Here is a 15,158-nt window from a genome sequence, read left to right as displayed (position 1 = left end):
TCCAGCACGTGCTGGTCTTGGGCCTTGGGCCCTGGGCCGGCAGGCCCAGATTAAAAGATTCAGAGAGATGTATCTGATCCGTGGCCGTTGAAATTGGTTTGATGCTTGCTTTTTCTGCATGTAGAGACGAGAGGAGAGAGGGGAGAGAAGAGAGGGCGATGACGATGAATTGGCGTCCAATTGCTACTAGTACTACGCCAAGTAGCCCTTTCTCAGGCTCGGGGGGACTGCAAGAGTTGGAATTTCTTCTTCAGCAGCGACACAACGGAAGAAGAAAGCAGCAGCAGCCGCTGTTACTGCAGCCGCCATTTACGATAACAATGAGGGACAGGAGCAAAAACCGAAAGCCCCTTCAGCGGGGAAGAAGTCTCAGCACCGAAGCCATCCACGCTATTCAGGCCTTGAAGCGAGCCCATCATCATCATCATGCGCCTCTCCTCCACCGGGCTTTTGCCTCCAACTTCAAGCGCTTGCTCAAATCCGATATGATGGCCGTTCTGCGCGAACTCCTTCGTCAGAACCAATGCCTTCTAGCACTCCAGGTCTCTCTCTCTCTCTCTCTCTCTCTCTCTCTCTCTCTCTCTCTCTGTTAACGGTGGAGGCTATTGGAAAAAGAAATTAGTTAAAGAGAAAACTTTAAACTGGATATCACAGGTTTACTTACTTCTCCCTTTAATGTTTTCTGACTGCCTAATCTGGATGAACACCTTAAATAAATTTGCAACCACAACAGTCTTATCATATAAAACCAACAACTTGAACCCGGCATTGAGGATTCATTTCTGAAACTGCAATAGCCAAATGACTAGTCAAAGCAACAACAATCTGCCACAGTTTGTAGAAAAACATCAACTTCCCCGACTTTGAATTGTTAGCAAGCGCCCTCATACAAACCTTTGTTTGTTGTTTGGTCATCCCATTTCCCAGAGAGTATGAGGCAGCCTTACCCTTTTAATCTCCTCCTGACTAGTCCAAAAGGAAACAAGGGTGGTTCTTTTTTCTTTTCTTCTTATGGTTTGGAAATAAGTCCCTTCTTTGGTGGATGTTTCCAATACAAAATCTTCTTCCGTATAACAAATGGCAATAAGTTTTTCTGTCCATTTGCATTACATCCTTTTTCATCATGCACTTTACATCTCATCCACTAGCTCATTTGATAACCTATTTCTGCCAAACTTCCCAATTTTCTAGAACTTACCTTTCTAGGCCAGTGGCTTTCATGTGGGCACAGCAAAGATTCGAGATTGTTTTTGGCAGAAATTTTTTTTTCCCTACTTTCCCTAAGGGGAAGCAAGGGGCTTTTAGAGAGCTGGATCACTTGATCCACTAAAATTGGTATAGAAAATCAAATTCTTACTTTTCAAGAGGTAGGATGCTGTAGATTTAATTTGATCCTTATTTTATTTGACATGGGGTTTCAAATTTTGTTCGAGTTAGTGGTCAAATTGAGTGAAGTATAGATTTAATTGGGTATATCGGGGATCAAATGTTCAAGGGAAGTAGTGACAACTTGTGCCTTACCAGGAGGATTTCATCTAAAGTTCATGCGTTACGTTCACGAGCCTAGCACAGGGAGCATTTAACAGATTAGCAAAAAGCCTGTATTTTTACTTCCATTAGGTGATAAATGATACTTTTTAGGAGATAGTTTGAGCTTCCTAATTGTAACACACAGCATTGGGCTGTTATGATGTTATCCTCCATGTCAAGTATGCTGGATGTTGTATAAACCACAGTAATATAGGTTTTAGAGGAGTTTCTGAAGAAAATATTCTCGAAATTGTGTTTTCTGCTTTAGTTTGTAACTCTTTGCTTACATAGGTTTTTTGGGGCCAATGTTTGTAATAAATGAGCCGTTACATGCTGAAAATTGATATTTTCCAATAGAATAAGAACTTGTGCATATTTAGGTACTTGTGAGTTTATTTGGTTCAAAATTTCAGGCAAGGTACCTTTATGACCTTCAATCAACATTTCTATCAATATTACATATTTAACAATATCAAATATAAGCAAACCTCAGAGTTTTTTGGTTACATCAAGCACAAGGTGGGAGAAGAAAAAGAAAGAAAGAACATCTTTTAAATTCATTTATAGTCCTAGAAACAGTTTGTATCAATGCTCATGATTCTATTAGTTCTACATAACTTCAAACCAAATGTCTTTGCTGTATATATGAGCCAAGAGTACCTGATGATGAGGCTCTATCTGTGTTTCACAAAGCACGCAATTCATTTTTCTAATAATTCTCCTAATGATCAGTGACCTGTCATGAGTGGATAAGATGCATAGCTAGGCACATAAAAGATGAATGCTGAGGAGTTTTATTTTGAGGACTTCATGCATTAGGTTTAGGACCAAATGATAGTAGAAGCTTTGTTTCTAAGAGCTATTGTGTCAAGCCCTCAGATTGTGGGCTGGACAATTGAAGGAATTCGAATTGAATTCCAGAAAGAAGAATTGAATTTTAGGAAGAAATTAAGCAGATAGACTGAAGAAGGGAGAAAGGAAGAATGAGAGAGAATGAGAAAGAAAGATAGATGAGAAAAAGAGATAGAATATGGAAAAGAAACTTCTGTATTATTCCATAAGATCCCCAACCTATTCTACAACAGCCTTATTTAAAGGCAATTGCTTCCTGCTAGGTGTTTTAACTGTCAGCTAGAGTAGTTGTATTATTCTAACTACTTAACCACTAGCTGTTACAGTTAGTTACAATAGTTTTCCCAAGACTAATCTACCCCTGGGTCGTAACATATTGTAACATTTCCCACTGGCACATGTCAGTTGGTGGAGCAAGCCAAATACATTTTTAGTAGCCACATGACATGGTAATCCAATTTTTGCAGTAGGATCAAATTGGTTTGTGGCTATTTCTGACTATTCTGCAAAATAATGTAGTAGCAGAGTCGTATAGAGAAATATTATGAAAACATTTTTGCGAACAACTTGGCACTCAAACTAAATTTTGTACAAATATTAAATGCTTGCATACATGAAGTTGAACTTGTAATGAATCCAGAAATGGTATGAACTTATACTCTAGGCTTTTGGTGATGATAATGTGTGCAATAGATATCTATTGGAAATAACGCTTTGTTAATATTTTGCTCATACATCCTGCAGCAAAATATTTGAGCCATCTAGTTGTATTCCTTTTTGTATTGTTCTCATTTTCTAGTCTAGAAAAGAACTGATCGGAGGCTATGTAGTAATGTTGTTTGCTGTGTCCTTTTTCCTTTTTCTCTTCTAGATTTCTTGGATATCTTGAATTTGACAATTATCAAATGGGGCATGGAATACTTGTTCTGTTTTTGTTGTCTTTAACATTTTAAAGGTGTGTTGTAACTGCTATGATTGTGATGAGTGATGATATTTGCATTTCTTGTCTTTGCTTGATTAGTACAAGAGTTGCACCCTACTGACATTATCTACGCATTGCCCTTGCCTGATCTAGGTTTTTGAGCATGTTCGAAAGGAGTACTGGTATAAGCCTCAGGTCTCATTGTATGCTGAAATCATATCAGTTTTGGGAAGCAACGGGTTGTATGAAAGCATAGTCGTTGTCTTCGAAGAATTGAAAATGGAAAATGGTTTAGATCCTGATCGCGAGGCCTTGAATGCGCTGTTAGAGAGTTTGATGAGTTTCAACAACCCAAGACTTGCAATGGAGTGCTTTTACTTGATGAAATTATTAGGATGCGAGCCAGATAAATCGTCATTCAGAATATTGATAAATGGTCTAGAATCGAAAGGGGAAACGGGCCTTTCAGCTGTTGTTAGGCATGAAGCTGAGAAATACTACGGCCAGACTCTGGAGTTGTTACAGGAGGAGGAGGAGAAGGAAGAGTTTGCAGTATGCTGAGACCGAATGGATTTAGTATATATGTAGACAGGACTGAGCAGGAGAGCTTGCACCACACCACTGGGGAGAGTACACTGATGGAAGTTTCCTCTTTCCAGTGTTGCCCCACAATTGGCTTCACCACAATAATATTCAGCTAGCAGCTTGATTATGTTTCCGAGACATTTGACTAGTTGCAATAGTTGTAAACCTGAAACATTTTCTGCATATATATATGTGTGTGCGTGTATGTGTATTCCAGTAAACTGATCAAGATACATAGCTTGTGAAGTGTGGTACACTGGAACTGTCTTCTAGCTTGGACGATGATGGGTTTAAGGACTTGAAACGTGTGAAGTAATTTAAGAAAAATGGGGCTTTTAACATGTGCAAAGTGTAGTGTCATTGAGTTGAAACCATGTGCATCTTCAACAGAGGATAATGGTTAACGTAATTAACAATGTTCCAAGGTTCAAAAGGGAAGACAAGCCAGACAGAATTAGAAACACGGGGCAAAAATAAACACCAGCCCCTCAAATGATTGCACGTTCCATCACCATGTGCATCTTCTTCTTGAAATACAGCAAGAAAGCCAACATCTTGGGACCTACACACACCACGCTAGAGTAATGTTTTCAACTTTCCTCATCGTCTCTACTTTTGACCTGGAAGAACCTCATCGGATGGATGCCGTGAATGCCGGAAAAAGGTGAATGGGGGTCTTGGCGATGGCTAGAACTGCTTTCCCTGAAAGGTCTGGCCGAATCTCCAGTTGGGGGGGGCAACGGCATAGGAGGTGAGGGTGGTTGCGGATCTGGTGGTGACCTCGAAGGACAGAGGTTGGCCGACGAGGTTGAGATTGGAGTGCCAATTCTGGCCCCAGTTCCTGGCCATGGGGATCCAACCCGTCTTGGAGCCCTTCACTTTTAGAGCAACCACTTCGCCGTCGGAGCCCACGTTGGTGACCAGCACTTGGCAGAAGAAGGAGGTGCCGTACACCGTGAACCGCACTCCCCCGCTTCTCTCGCACTTGACCCTCCTGTACTGTACCGGGACAACATCGGCGGTGGTGCGTGCGATGCGGGAGAAGGCGGGCTGGGACATGTCAAAGTGGGCGCGAGGGAAGTTGCACCAGCCGCCGTAATCGGCGGGGAGGCCGTAGTTAGGGGGGCAGAAATCTGTGGCGGTGAGAGTGACGGAAGGGGAACCGGGAAGGCACCAGAGGATGTGGTCGACGCAGCGCACCTCGAAGCAGCCGCCACAGCTACTCCCTCTGTTGAACAATATGCTGCTCAGTGCGGCGGTGTATTCGCCGTAGCTGCTGCCGCCGCTGCTTCTGTGAAGGTCCCCGTACCCACATGCGCCTTCTGCAACAACAACAACAACAATACAATCAACATGTAATTAATAATATACATATTTGAGCTGCACATGCTCTTGCTCTTGATGATAATGCTTGGATCGGAACAATTAATTAATTTCACGAAACATAAGGGAATGACTTATTATTAATTTTACCTGTGATGATTGAACCATCGGTTGCTAATGTTGCGGTGGCAGATTTCCATTCGGCTTGTGGGTTGGCGGCAGCCCTGCTGCTGCTGCACCTTTGAAGCAGAATCAGGCATATGACTGTGAGAGGCAGGGCACCCATCTGATCTAAGGTCTGATCGAGGAGCCGCTATAATGAGGGGGGGCCTAGTCTATATGAAGCCCATCTCTCTCTCTCTCCCCTCTCTCTGCAGAATCCAAATGGGTTTCTTCTTCTTCTTCTTCTTCTTCTTCTTAGCTAGGCTTCTGCTTCTTCCTTCTTGGTCTAGCTAGAAAGACGGCTGCTTACTTTCTTTCTGAGCCTCAGGAATGCAAAAATAAAATAAATGGGTCTCAAAAGGTGAAGCTACCAGACCTGGATGTCCTCCAGTTGTTGTTGGTTGAAGATCAAAGTTGGATTGGGCTAGATAGCTGCAATAAAGAGTTCACATTTCCTACTCTGAGAAAATGGAAGCGGCGGCGGCGGCCGCAGCAGCAGCAAACTGTAAAATTGTTAAATGCTCCTTCCTAATGGCGGAAGGGAAATGAGATGCAAGTCAAAAAGTCAAAACTCAAATGCTTTTTGTTGTTGAAGGTGGGGGAGACAAGGGGAAACAAAAGGCCCCAAAAATAGGTATCCAAGGCCAAGGTGGGAGCAGCAAGCAGCATTCAATTTCAAAAGCCAAGCGCCTGTACTGGGGGACTCTTTTTATTATTATCATTATCATTATCATTATTGGAAGGAGAAGGAAAAATCTTATAATAAATGAAGAGGTTGCACTTCACATCCTATCTTCTAGACTTCTACTACTACTGCTACTGCTGGCTGCTGCTACTAAACAAAATATTATCAAAAGTAGTTTTTGTCAAATCCTCAATTGAACTTCACCAGTGCTAGCTCCTCCAAGTTTCAAACACCAGAAACAAGATGCCCAGTCTCATTGTCTTCTTCCAGGTGTCGTAGTGACAGGCCCAGTCCCAAACCAAAACCAAAACATTCTTTTGGAATCTTCTGAAAGCTCAAGGCCCATAACCCATATGTTAGAGACCACTATCCAGAAGCCCTTTTGAAGGAACTATACATCGTACACTAATCAAATATACTTCTTTCTGCCTGCCATTCAAAACGGGACAAATTGCAGAAAGGTCGGTTTACTACCGAGTGACAGATAGGAGCAGCACCTGAGGCTTATCCAGGATCTTTGATGGTTAAAAAAAAAAAAAACAAACAATCAATCAATCAAGCAAACAAGAAAGATTTATAGGAGCAAGGAAGTTTAGATAGGATATAAACCGCTTTTCTGCTTGCAAACAGTTTATCCATATTCATCATCCATTCATCCAGCCATCCAGCCAACCATCCCAAAGAAACCATTGTCAACATTTCTTCAGTTCAAAAGTAGAGACAGAAATCCAAACACACATCACCATCCCATTCATCATCTATGCCTCTCCGCCATTTTTCTCCAATTCTTGCAGAAAAATTGGGTCATTGGCCAGCAGCAACCTAGCACTGTGAATGCCACTAAAGCAGGCAGGCTTATGTTAGTTCTTATGCCCAAAACAGACAATTAATTGGCTTAAACTAAACATATTCGGGGAATGCCCCGACCAGGTTTATTCTAGTTCTTTCTGTACCAGGTTTATGTAAAATATCCAAACTACCCTTATCTCCCTATGATGTCTGTCAAGGGAACAACCAAGGCTTTCGGCATATTGTTGCCCTTGCTGCGGATGAGCATTGAATTGTTTCTCTTGATGCCACTGCTATTCTCATTTTTGTTTTTCTGATAGTGGGCACAGGCTGCTTGATCCAGCGTCCCCTCTCTGTAAACAAAGACACTATCATCTTCTTCAATTCGACGCCACTTCTTGCTGCGGTCATGAACTTTATGGAGTGGCATCCCCCTGAAATCAAATTGAATTTATATAGATAAAAACACACACACACACGCACAAATTTTTGACCATTGTCAACACATCAACATCATGATGACTAATGCTGGTTAATAAGGCTGTGACGACTATTCTTCAAATGGATTGACAATATAGCAAGATATTCACCTGTTGCACTAAATCATTACATATTTATAATGCCAATCCTGAAATGGAATTATGTAAATATTCTCTTCAAGACTTACTCAGAAGACAAGATGATATACTTTCAACTAGATATACAAGTCAGGATTGGGAGAAAATGAAGTGCCTAGCCAGCTAAAGACAAAGGCATATCCAGCTTGCACAGCTAGCTCAGTTTCTCTACAGGGATAAGCCCGCAACCGTCCAAAAGCATTCATCTAATGAGTTTATTTGGCAACAGGGATGTCAGCACTTGAAATCTTTGCACCCACACACCTCTTTTCTTTAACTCTGATGAGCCATTCTAATTGAATTAGTGCTTCATTGTCAAATTCAAGTACAAAAAATTAGTCTATGCAAAATTTAGGGATCACTAAGCATATTCCATGTCGCACATTTGCAATGAACTAAGTTCAAAGCCCAAGCGGGTAACCATAACTTTATTGAGATTCCATTACATTTCCATCAGTGCAACTATAGCACTGGGTGATGTTTGACATTCAATATAAAGAGTAGAGCAACAACTATGGAAAAGGTTGAAATTTGAAATGGATAAATATTAGCGTCAGCCAACAGAACGATAACAAACACCATTTATATCCCATGCAGAAAACAAATGACAACCATACACTACTCAATTATTTCAAAGTAACCTCACCTTGAAAGCATATAATTTGAAATCATAATAAATGCTCTCTATTTGTCTCTCTCTCTCTCTCCCTCTCAAATCTTCATACAACCAGTACAGAGCTCGGATAAAAGAAGAGGGCCACGTTAAGAAACTGACACTCTTGCAAAATTTTATTAAATACCTTCATAATGGAGTATAATAAATTAGTGAATGTCATCTTCATCATATATAATATTAAGCAGGCCTTTTTAATTTTTGACCACTTGCATTGTCTTTTACCATGCCATATATCAAATATGCTACAAAGGATATATGATGAAGATGGATAAATTTGCATACAAGTGCTAGCATGTTATGTAAAATCTTTTGAATAATTTAACCTTTTTAAGATCAAAATGTTTGGGAAAAGAATTTAAACATATTAAAGTAAGTAAAACACATTTGCAAGTATTGAAAGGACAACAACGCGAATGTATGATCAGAAGTGCAGGACACAAAGTCGTTGAAATGCAAAATATTGATCCAGAAGACCAGCCCAATATGCCTAGGTGAGATGATATAGTGTGCATTACTTACCATTAACGTTTTGCTTTTTCACACGATGACCCATCAACCTTAGTTATAAAAGTAACTTGGGAGCTCCTTTTAGTCCTTATGAAATCTCTCATAAGTAGTGCATCTAGCATTTGTGTGTGTGCACATGCAACTATATGTGCCTTTCCGTTGAAGAACATGTAGTTTCAGGTCATTAAGCCTCCCTACAACAGAGGTCATGGCATATATATATGAAGGTATAAGCATTCATAATGATAAATGAGTTTCTCAAGCAAATGCGAGAATAACCTCAAATTTGCATCATAAAAGTCTGTGCAATTAAGAAGCCAATCCCTAAGGAAAAAAAAATAAGAAGCCAAATCTTTTTGCTATTTTTCTCGTTAATTGCAAATCTAGATCAAATATGGGAAAGTACTGCCAGATATGAAAAATGCGATAACGACGATAACAAGGGCTAGCAGGTAATGGATGCATTAAGCAACCAAGACCAAAAGACCAGCAGTATCTAAGGTTTACCGAATAAAATTGTTAGGGCGCTTCAGAGCAAAAGGTTTCAACATTCTTGATCGAGAATGATTCAACCTACTCCTTATGTGATCGGTTAATAGTTGCGATAATGTAACAGAAGAGGAAGGTGCCTATTCCTGATGTAGAAAAATGAAATTTCCTTCTAAACGCCTAAGCAATGTCTATTTTAGGTTAAGCATTTATATATCAATCCACAGCTAAAGGAATAAAATTTATCGGTTGATGTTTGAATGCATTGTCACAAAATTGATTTACTGCAATTTAGGATATCCATCCATCAATCTACTGCTCAGCCAATGTAACAGTTGCCATTCAATTGTCTGTCCCAAATATTGTCAGCAAAACAGTGCAAACACGAACGCATAAACGAGATGTGAGAAAAACAATTTTTTTTTTTTTTTTGAGCCAAGTTCAATGGCAGTCAGTTGAAACCTTTTTCTTGGACTTGAAGAAATGTAAAGGTGCTAATTAAGTCCAGAAGCTTTAAATTTCTTCTCTTGAGACTTGAGAGGAACAAACTAATGACTATATCTATTTGCATCCAAACCAAAAGAGAGGCAGAGTAAGAAGAAGACATGATGTGCCATTACATCCTGCTGCCCATTGCATTCACATAATCAAATCAAAGACCAAGGAAAAGAAAAAAAAAAATTGAATCAAACAAGTCATACAATATAGTTGATGTAACCGAAACAAAAACAAAAGGGGAACAGAGAAAAAAACCCAAGAAATATATAGGACAATAGAGAGAAAACTAATTAAGAGAGAGAGAGAGAGAGAGAGAGAAGTACCGAATGTGGAAGATATCAGAGATGTCCGGTCGGCAGAGATGGAAGTTGAGGGCGTCCAAGAAGGCGGAGTAGGTGTGGAGGTGGAGGCCGTCGATTCTGGGGTAAGGAAGGCGGGGGCTTGGGGGCGGCTGGTCGGGGGCGGGGGCGGCGACGGCGGCAGAACCACAATAGTAATACTCCCTCCAATCGGCGGAGGGCGGAAGGGGAAGCGGGACGAAGCCGAGGGTGGCCATGATGGGCTCCAGCTCGTCGTGCGCCATGACGGGCTTGAAGTTTCGGGTATTCCACAGTGCAAGCTTTCTCATACATTCCCTCATACACTCCTCCATCAACATGATCGAACCCAACCCGCCTTTCTCCTCTCTGTTCTCGTCCTCTCTTCTCTTCTCTTCTCTTCTCTTCTCTTCTCTTCCTCTCGCTCTCTCTGTCTCGCTCTCTCACATTGCCCGCCTGATACTCTCCCCTCTGTCTCTCTCTGTCTCTCTCTCTATTGGGATTTTTACTCGATGATTTGGGCCGGACGACGATGACGATGGCCGTAACTAATCGCCACGTTTTCAGTTTAATTTCCTGAAAAGAAAAATATAAATAATAATCCCAATTAGATAAATAACCCTTTTTAAATGCAACAATTAAGTTGTATTAATCAATTAATTATATTATTATTATATTTCTAAAAGTCAGTAACGTATACGTTTCTTACGTTCCTCCCCCCCCTCGTAGTTTCTCTCTCCCAATTTCACTTTTACCACTTATTTTTCTATATTCTTGTGTACCCCCATCTAAAATATCTTTTATTTTTATGCAAGGGTTAATCACGACATGACATGTGTCTCGCCAATTAAGTAATGCCATGCTTTCTCTTGTTATATTAAATAATCTATTTTACATTTTGAATTTTTCTCCATTTAACATGAGAATCTATCGTCCATTATTATCGGAGATCTCATTTATTTGTAATAGAAAGATAATTCCACCGAGAATCTCGCATACCCATTAACGACTAAACTATATAAACAGAACAATCCCTAAAAGAAAATACAAACGCATGATAAAACTTACTCGTTATTTTGTTTCTCATTCTCTCACGTGCATTAACTTGTCTTTTGAAATAATATATTAGTTTGAAAATAGTTAAACTTATACCTTTATGTTAAATGGAGAGTTTTTTTTCAATATTGTGAGAAATATATTTTTATTAAGTAATTTATAATAATTCTACCCCAAAATTAACAATAATTTATAATACTCCATCCAAAATTACCAATAATTTATAATACTTAACTATTATGGACTATTATTAATTATTGATAATTTTTAGTATAATTATTATAAATTTTATGTGTCACGTCAATTTGTGAGAGTTGTTTGTCAAATTTATTTATAAGTATTAATCAACATAAAAATTAATCATAAAATAATTGATGTGTCATAGGCAAAAACATATTAAAAAGACCAAAAAAATCTAAAAACTAAAAGTAATTTTTTGAGGTAAAAATATATAATTTTTTCCCAAATCGATAGGAGTCCTTACAAAGAGCAAACAAGATAACTCTATCATTTGAAAAACCTTTCAAGGGTTTTACAAAAAAAATTAATTTTGATTATAATGAATAACGATGAATTTATAAACGCCAATAAATTACGAAATCAATATAACAAGATATCATTTAATTTGATTAGCGTCTTTATGGATTTCAAAATCAAAATATGTTAATTTTGATAACAATCTAATTTTGATTAGCATATTTTATGGATAAATCAAAATAAACGTTTGTATCTTTATAAATTATCAAGATAACAAGATAATGTTTGTAGATGAATAACAAGATAATTTTAATAGATTTTGAAACGTCAAGATAAACGTTATTCATAAAAATCATAATACTAGTGAATCTCAAAATATTAAAATTATCATTATCTATAATAATTATAATTATATGATGATTTAAGAAAAAGTTTTATTTTCCTCTATAAATAAGCATGTTATGTAACAACCGAGAATTTCGTGAGGTTTTAAGTATAATTTATCTTGGGCCATAAGTGAAGTCTTTAGCGAATTAGGATTATAACGTAATTATCGGTAGGGGAGAGCATTCGGTTATAACCGACCGAACCGTCAACTTTTTTACCAACCGAACCGAACCGATCATAGCCTACTAACTGAGCCAAACCGAAAGGATACGTTAATTGAAAAATTGAAACCGATATAACCGAACTTCACTAAAACTTACCGAATGGGCAAGCATGATTGGAGATAGAGAGATGCAGCTGGGTCGGTGTCGGAGGGGTCTTGAGAACGATAACCAAGAAGGCCGACAGGCATGAGCGAAGCGATGGACCACTGGTTTGAACTTTTTTTTGGGACAGAATCGATGTCGTGAGGCTGAGAGGTTTGGACTCTTTTTGGGACAGAATCGATGGAAACGCTAAGCAGCCTCGCTTGCCTTCTCACTAGAACACATCTGCAACCGCCATTAACTCCTTCCCACGACCATCACTACTGCCGCTGCAACTTCAAATTGCCGAAGACATCTCTACAGTCCCAAACACCCACAAAAAAACACCATCCTATCTAAGGGAGAGAGAAGTTTGGAGGGGTTGGGGTGGGGCCGGTTCAGTGGCACTGTCGAGTGCTGCCACCTTGTTGGATGAAACAAAACAACATCAAGGATCAAACAAAGAGAGAACAAATCAGAACCTGTGGACATACTCAACAATGTGTTTGTTAATTTCATCAGGCTTCTCTTGGTTGATGTAGTGTGTTGCACCTTCAAAGACAACAACTTCATCCAACTGGGGTACATCCTTATAGAAACCACCATTGTGGTTGTAATCCTTGGCTCCTGGGAGGTTAATGAAGGGAACCAGAATGTCAGGGTCACGTGTGGGGGGGGAGTAAACCGTGGGTGGCGTGAGGGAGAAAGAGAAGAAGCTTGCGTAGGGGGGAACCGTCTGGATGACAATAATTAAAACCATAGGAGGTAAAGTAGGGGAAAACAGTAGGCGAACAAATTCGATTATTTTGGTTATTCGGAATTTTTTATAAATATAACCGAACCGATTTTTAGCTATTTAATTGACCGAACCGAACAAACTAATTCGGTCAATTCAGTTGAACTGAAAAATTGCACATCCCTAATTATTGGTATAATTTTAAATGATTGAATCAACGGTAAGAAATGCTCGAAAATCTAGACATTTAAGGAAACCGATATGGTAGTAACGAGCATTACAAGATAAAATTTATAACATCAAAAGAAATCATACCAGAAACCATTTTCGGTACAGCTAGGATTCAGGCTAAGAAATCAAATGATCGTAAATGACTTCCGGGAAGTCAATGGGACCCTGAGTATGTTCATATTTAGCATAAGGAATAATTCTTAAGTGATTTTGGGATGAAACAAAAGGATTTACGATCGAATCGTGCATTTGAGGCCTAAGTATAATTTTCGATTATATTTAAAAAGATGGAGAAAATGATATTTTTCAAAATTTATCAGGCCAATTGAGAAACATGAAACTTATGGGTGCATGTGGTGAAATATCAAAGTATAAGGACTTGAGAAAGATGGTCAAAATGGCATTTGAAGAAAGGTTGTGGTGGAAGTGTAATTTTCAAAAATGTTGTATCAAGGCATGGTCGAACCTGCCACTGCGCATGGGCCAAATCTAGCAATGGGACAGCCCTATCTCAACTAGGGTATGGCCATTTTTGGCCTAGGATGCGTGAGGGCGAAGTTATGGCTGTTGATTGACCGAAATGAGGTCAGGTTTTGATCATCTTGTATTTGAAAGCAATTCTAGAGAGTTTGGTGAGATTTCATCAAGGTTTGAGTGGGTTTTGAAGTTTCGCCAGAAAGTCACGATCCGCATGAACCAAGGAATAAAGCGGTCGTTTGAGGTTGTTCCAATCATTTTTTCGAGTCCTAAGGTGGTCCATTGTGTTCGTGAGGCATGGAAGAACAAAGGGAAAGAGATCGAGGTTTCGTGGTGAAACCAGGTGGCCGACGACGAGCAGCTCATCGAGAAAGAAGACTAGAAAAAGTGTGCAAAACGCAAGCGTCAGGCCAGTGGCAACACGTGAAGAAGTAAGTAAAATAATAAAAGGAAAAAAAGGAAAAAAAGAAAAGAAATTTCAAAAAACAAATCTAGAAAGTTTTGAAAAAATTGGAAAATTATTTTGTGGATTTTGGTAGAGGAAAATTCTGGAAAATATTGGAGGAATTATTTATTTTGTAATTTTTAAGAAAAAAAAAGGGAATTATGAAAATAGGAGAAAATTTTCAGAAAATTTCAAAAAATTAGGAATATTATTTTATGAATTATTGTGGAAAAATACTTGATGAAGTATTTATTTTAAAATATTTGAAAAAAAAAGAGAAAATATAGAAAAATTATAAGAAAATTAGGAAAAATATATATTGATATTATTTTGAATAAATATGATGTCCAGAGATCATTGAGGCTTGGGCTTGAGCATTAGTACGATTACTTGAGGTTTGGCACGAGAATCGAGATGGCCCAATATATGTTCAAGATGAGAGTTTATACTTTAAACTTGATTTATCGTGAGAGTTCTTACCCTAAACTTGATTTACTGTGAATGTTCTTACTTAAAAGTTGGTTTTATTTTGGGTGGTTTGATCCTATATATGATATGTTTATACAAATGATTTGACTTGTGATAAGTTGTTTGCATATGGATGGTTCATCCAAAATGGTTATTTACATGTGCATTGAATTTTGTACTTTATATTATGTGCATGAAAATGTTGGTTTTTATATGATGCACGATCTATAATAGTAACATTGGCATGTTAGTGTGATGTCCTTGTGGGATATGGGTTGTCAACATGTGTTATGACACTTGAGTGATAGCACTCGGGATGCGTGCTAAGGATTAATGTTATATGACCCATTTGGGATGGAGTTGAGATAGACTTCACCCTATGGTACTCAAGTGACGAGGCTGAGAGTAGATACCACCCCAAGTGATGAGGCTGAGAGTTGACTCGAGTGGTGGGGTGAGAGTGGACATCACCCAAGTTCCTTTGAGAAATAACATTATTGCCTAGGTGGACGTTGGTTCTGATGATAGTGTTAATCCTCTTGTGGCAAAGGTTGTGTTGAGATCCGAAGTGCTTTTAAGTGAGAGCGTAATGCCTAACATAATATAGAGGTGATATCCAGATTC

The 15,158-nt window shown here is 38.8% G+C and overlaps 3 protein-coding genes across 3 annotated transcripts; 1 reads left to right on the top strand and 2 right to left on the bottom strand.

Moving 5' to 3' along the window:
* Positions 1 to 101: 101 nt before the first annotated feature.
* LOC127801049 (protein THYLAKOID ASSEMBLY 8, chloroplastic-like) lies at positions 102 to 4,143 on the top strand. Its single transcript, XM_052335863.1, has 2 exons — positions 102 to 542; positions 3,458 to 4,143. Exons 1-2 carry the CDS (start codon positions 102 to 104, stop codon positions 3,863 to 3,865), a joined length of 849 nt encoding a protein of 282 aa, XP_052191823.1. The 3' UTR covers positions 3,866 to 4,143.
* A 115-nt stretch (positions 4,144 to 4,258) lies between these two features.
* LOC127801050 (expansin-A20) lies at positions 4,259 to 6,003 on the bottom strand. The gene is made up of 2 exons (XM_052335864.1): positions 5,363 to 6,003; positions 4,259 to 5,211 (listed from the first exon to the last, which is right to left on the bottom strand). Exons 1-2 carry the CDS (start codon positions 5,496 to 5,498, stop codon positions 4,577 to 4,579), a joined length of 771 nt encoding a protein of 256 aa, XP_052191824.1. The 5' UTR covers positions 5,499 to 6,003; the 3' UTR covers positions 4,259 to 4,576.
* Positions 6,004 to 6,291: 288 nt separating this feature from the next.
* On the bottom strand, positions 6,292 to 10,456 carry LOC127801051 (uncharacterized). Its single transcript, XM_052335865.1, has 2 exons — positions 9,959 to 10,456; positions 6,292 to 7,282 (listed from the first exon to the last, which is right to left on the bottom strand). The coding sequence occupies exons 1-2, from the start codon at positions 10,291 to 10,293 to the stop codon at positions 7,042 to 7,044; spliced, it is 576 nt and encodes a 191-aa protein (XP_052191825.1). The 5' UTR covers positions 10,294 to 10,456; the 3' UTR covers positions 6,292 to 7,041.
* Positions 10,457 to 15,158: the final 4,702 nt, after the last annotated feature.

Source organism: Diospyros lotus, chromosome 5 (genome assembly GCF_014633365.1).
Source record: "Diospyros lotus cultivar Yz01 chromosome 5, ASM1463336v1, whole genome shotgun sequence".
Classification (NCBI taxonomy): Eukaryota; Viridiplantae; Streptophyta; class Magnoliopsida; order Ericales; family Ebenaceae; genus Diospyros; species Diospyros lotus.
The sequence above is the reverse complement of the archived record's forward strand: the minus strand, read 5'-3'. Positions and strand labels throughout refer to the sequence as shown.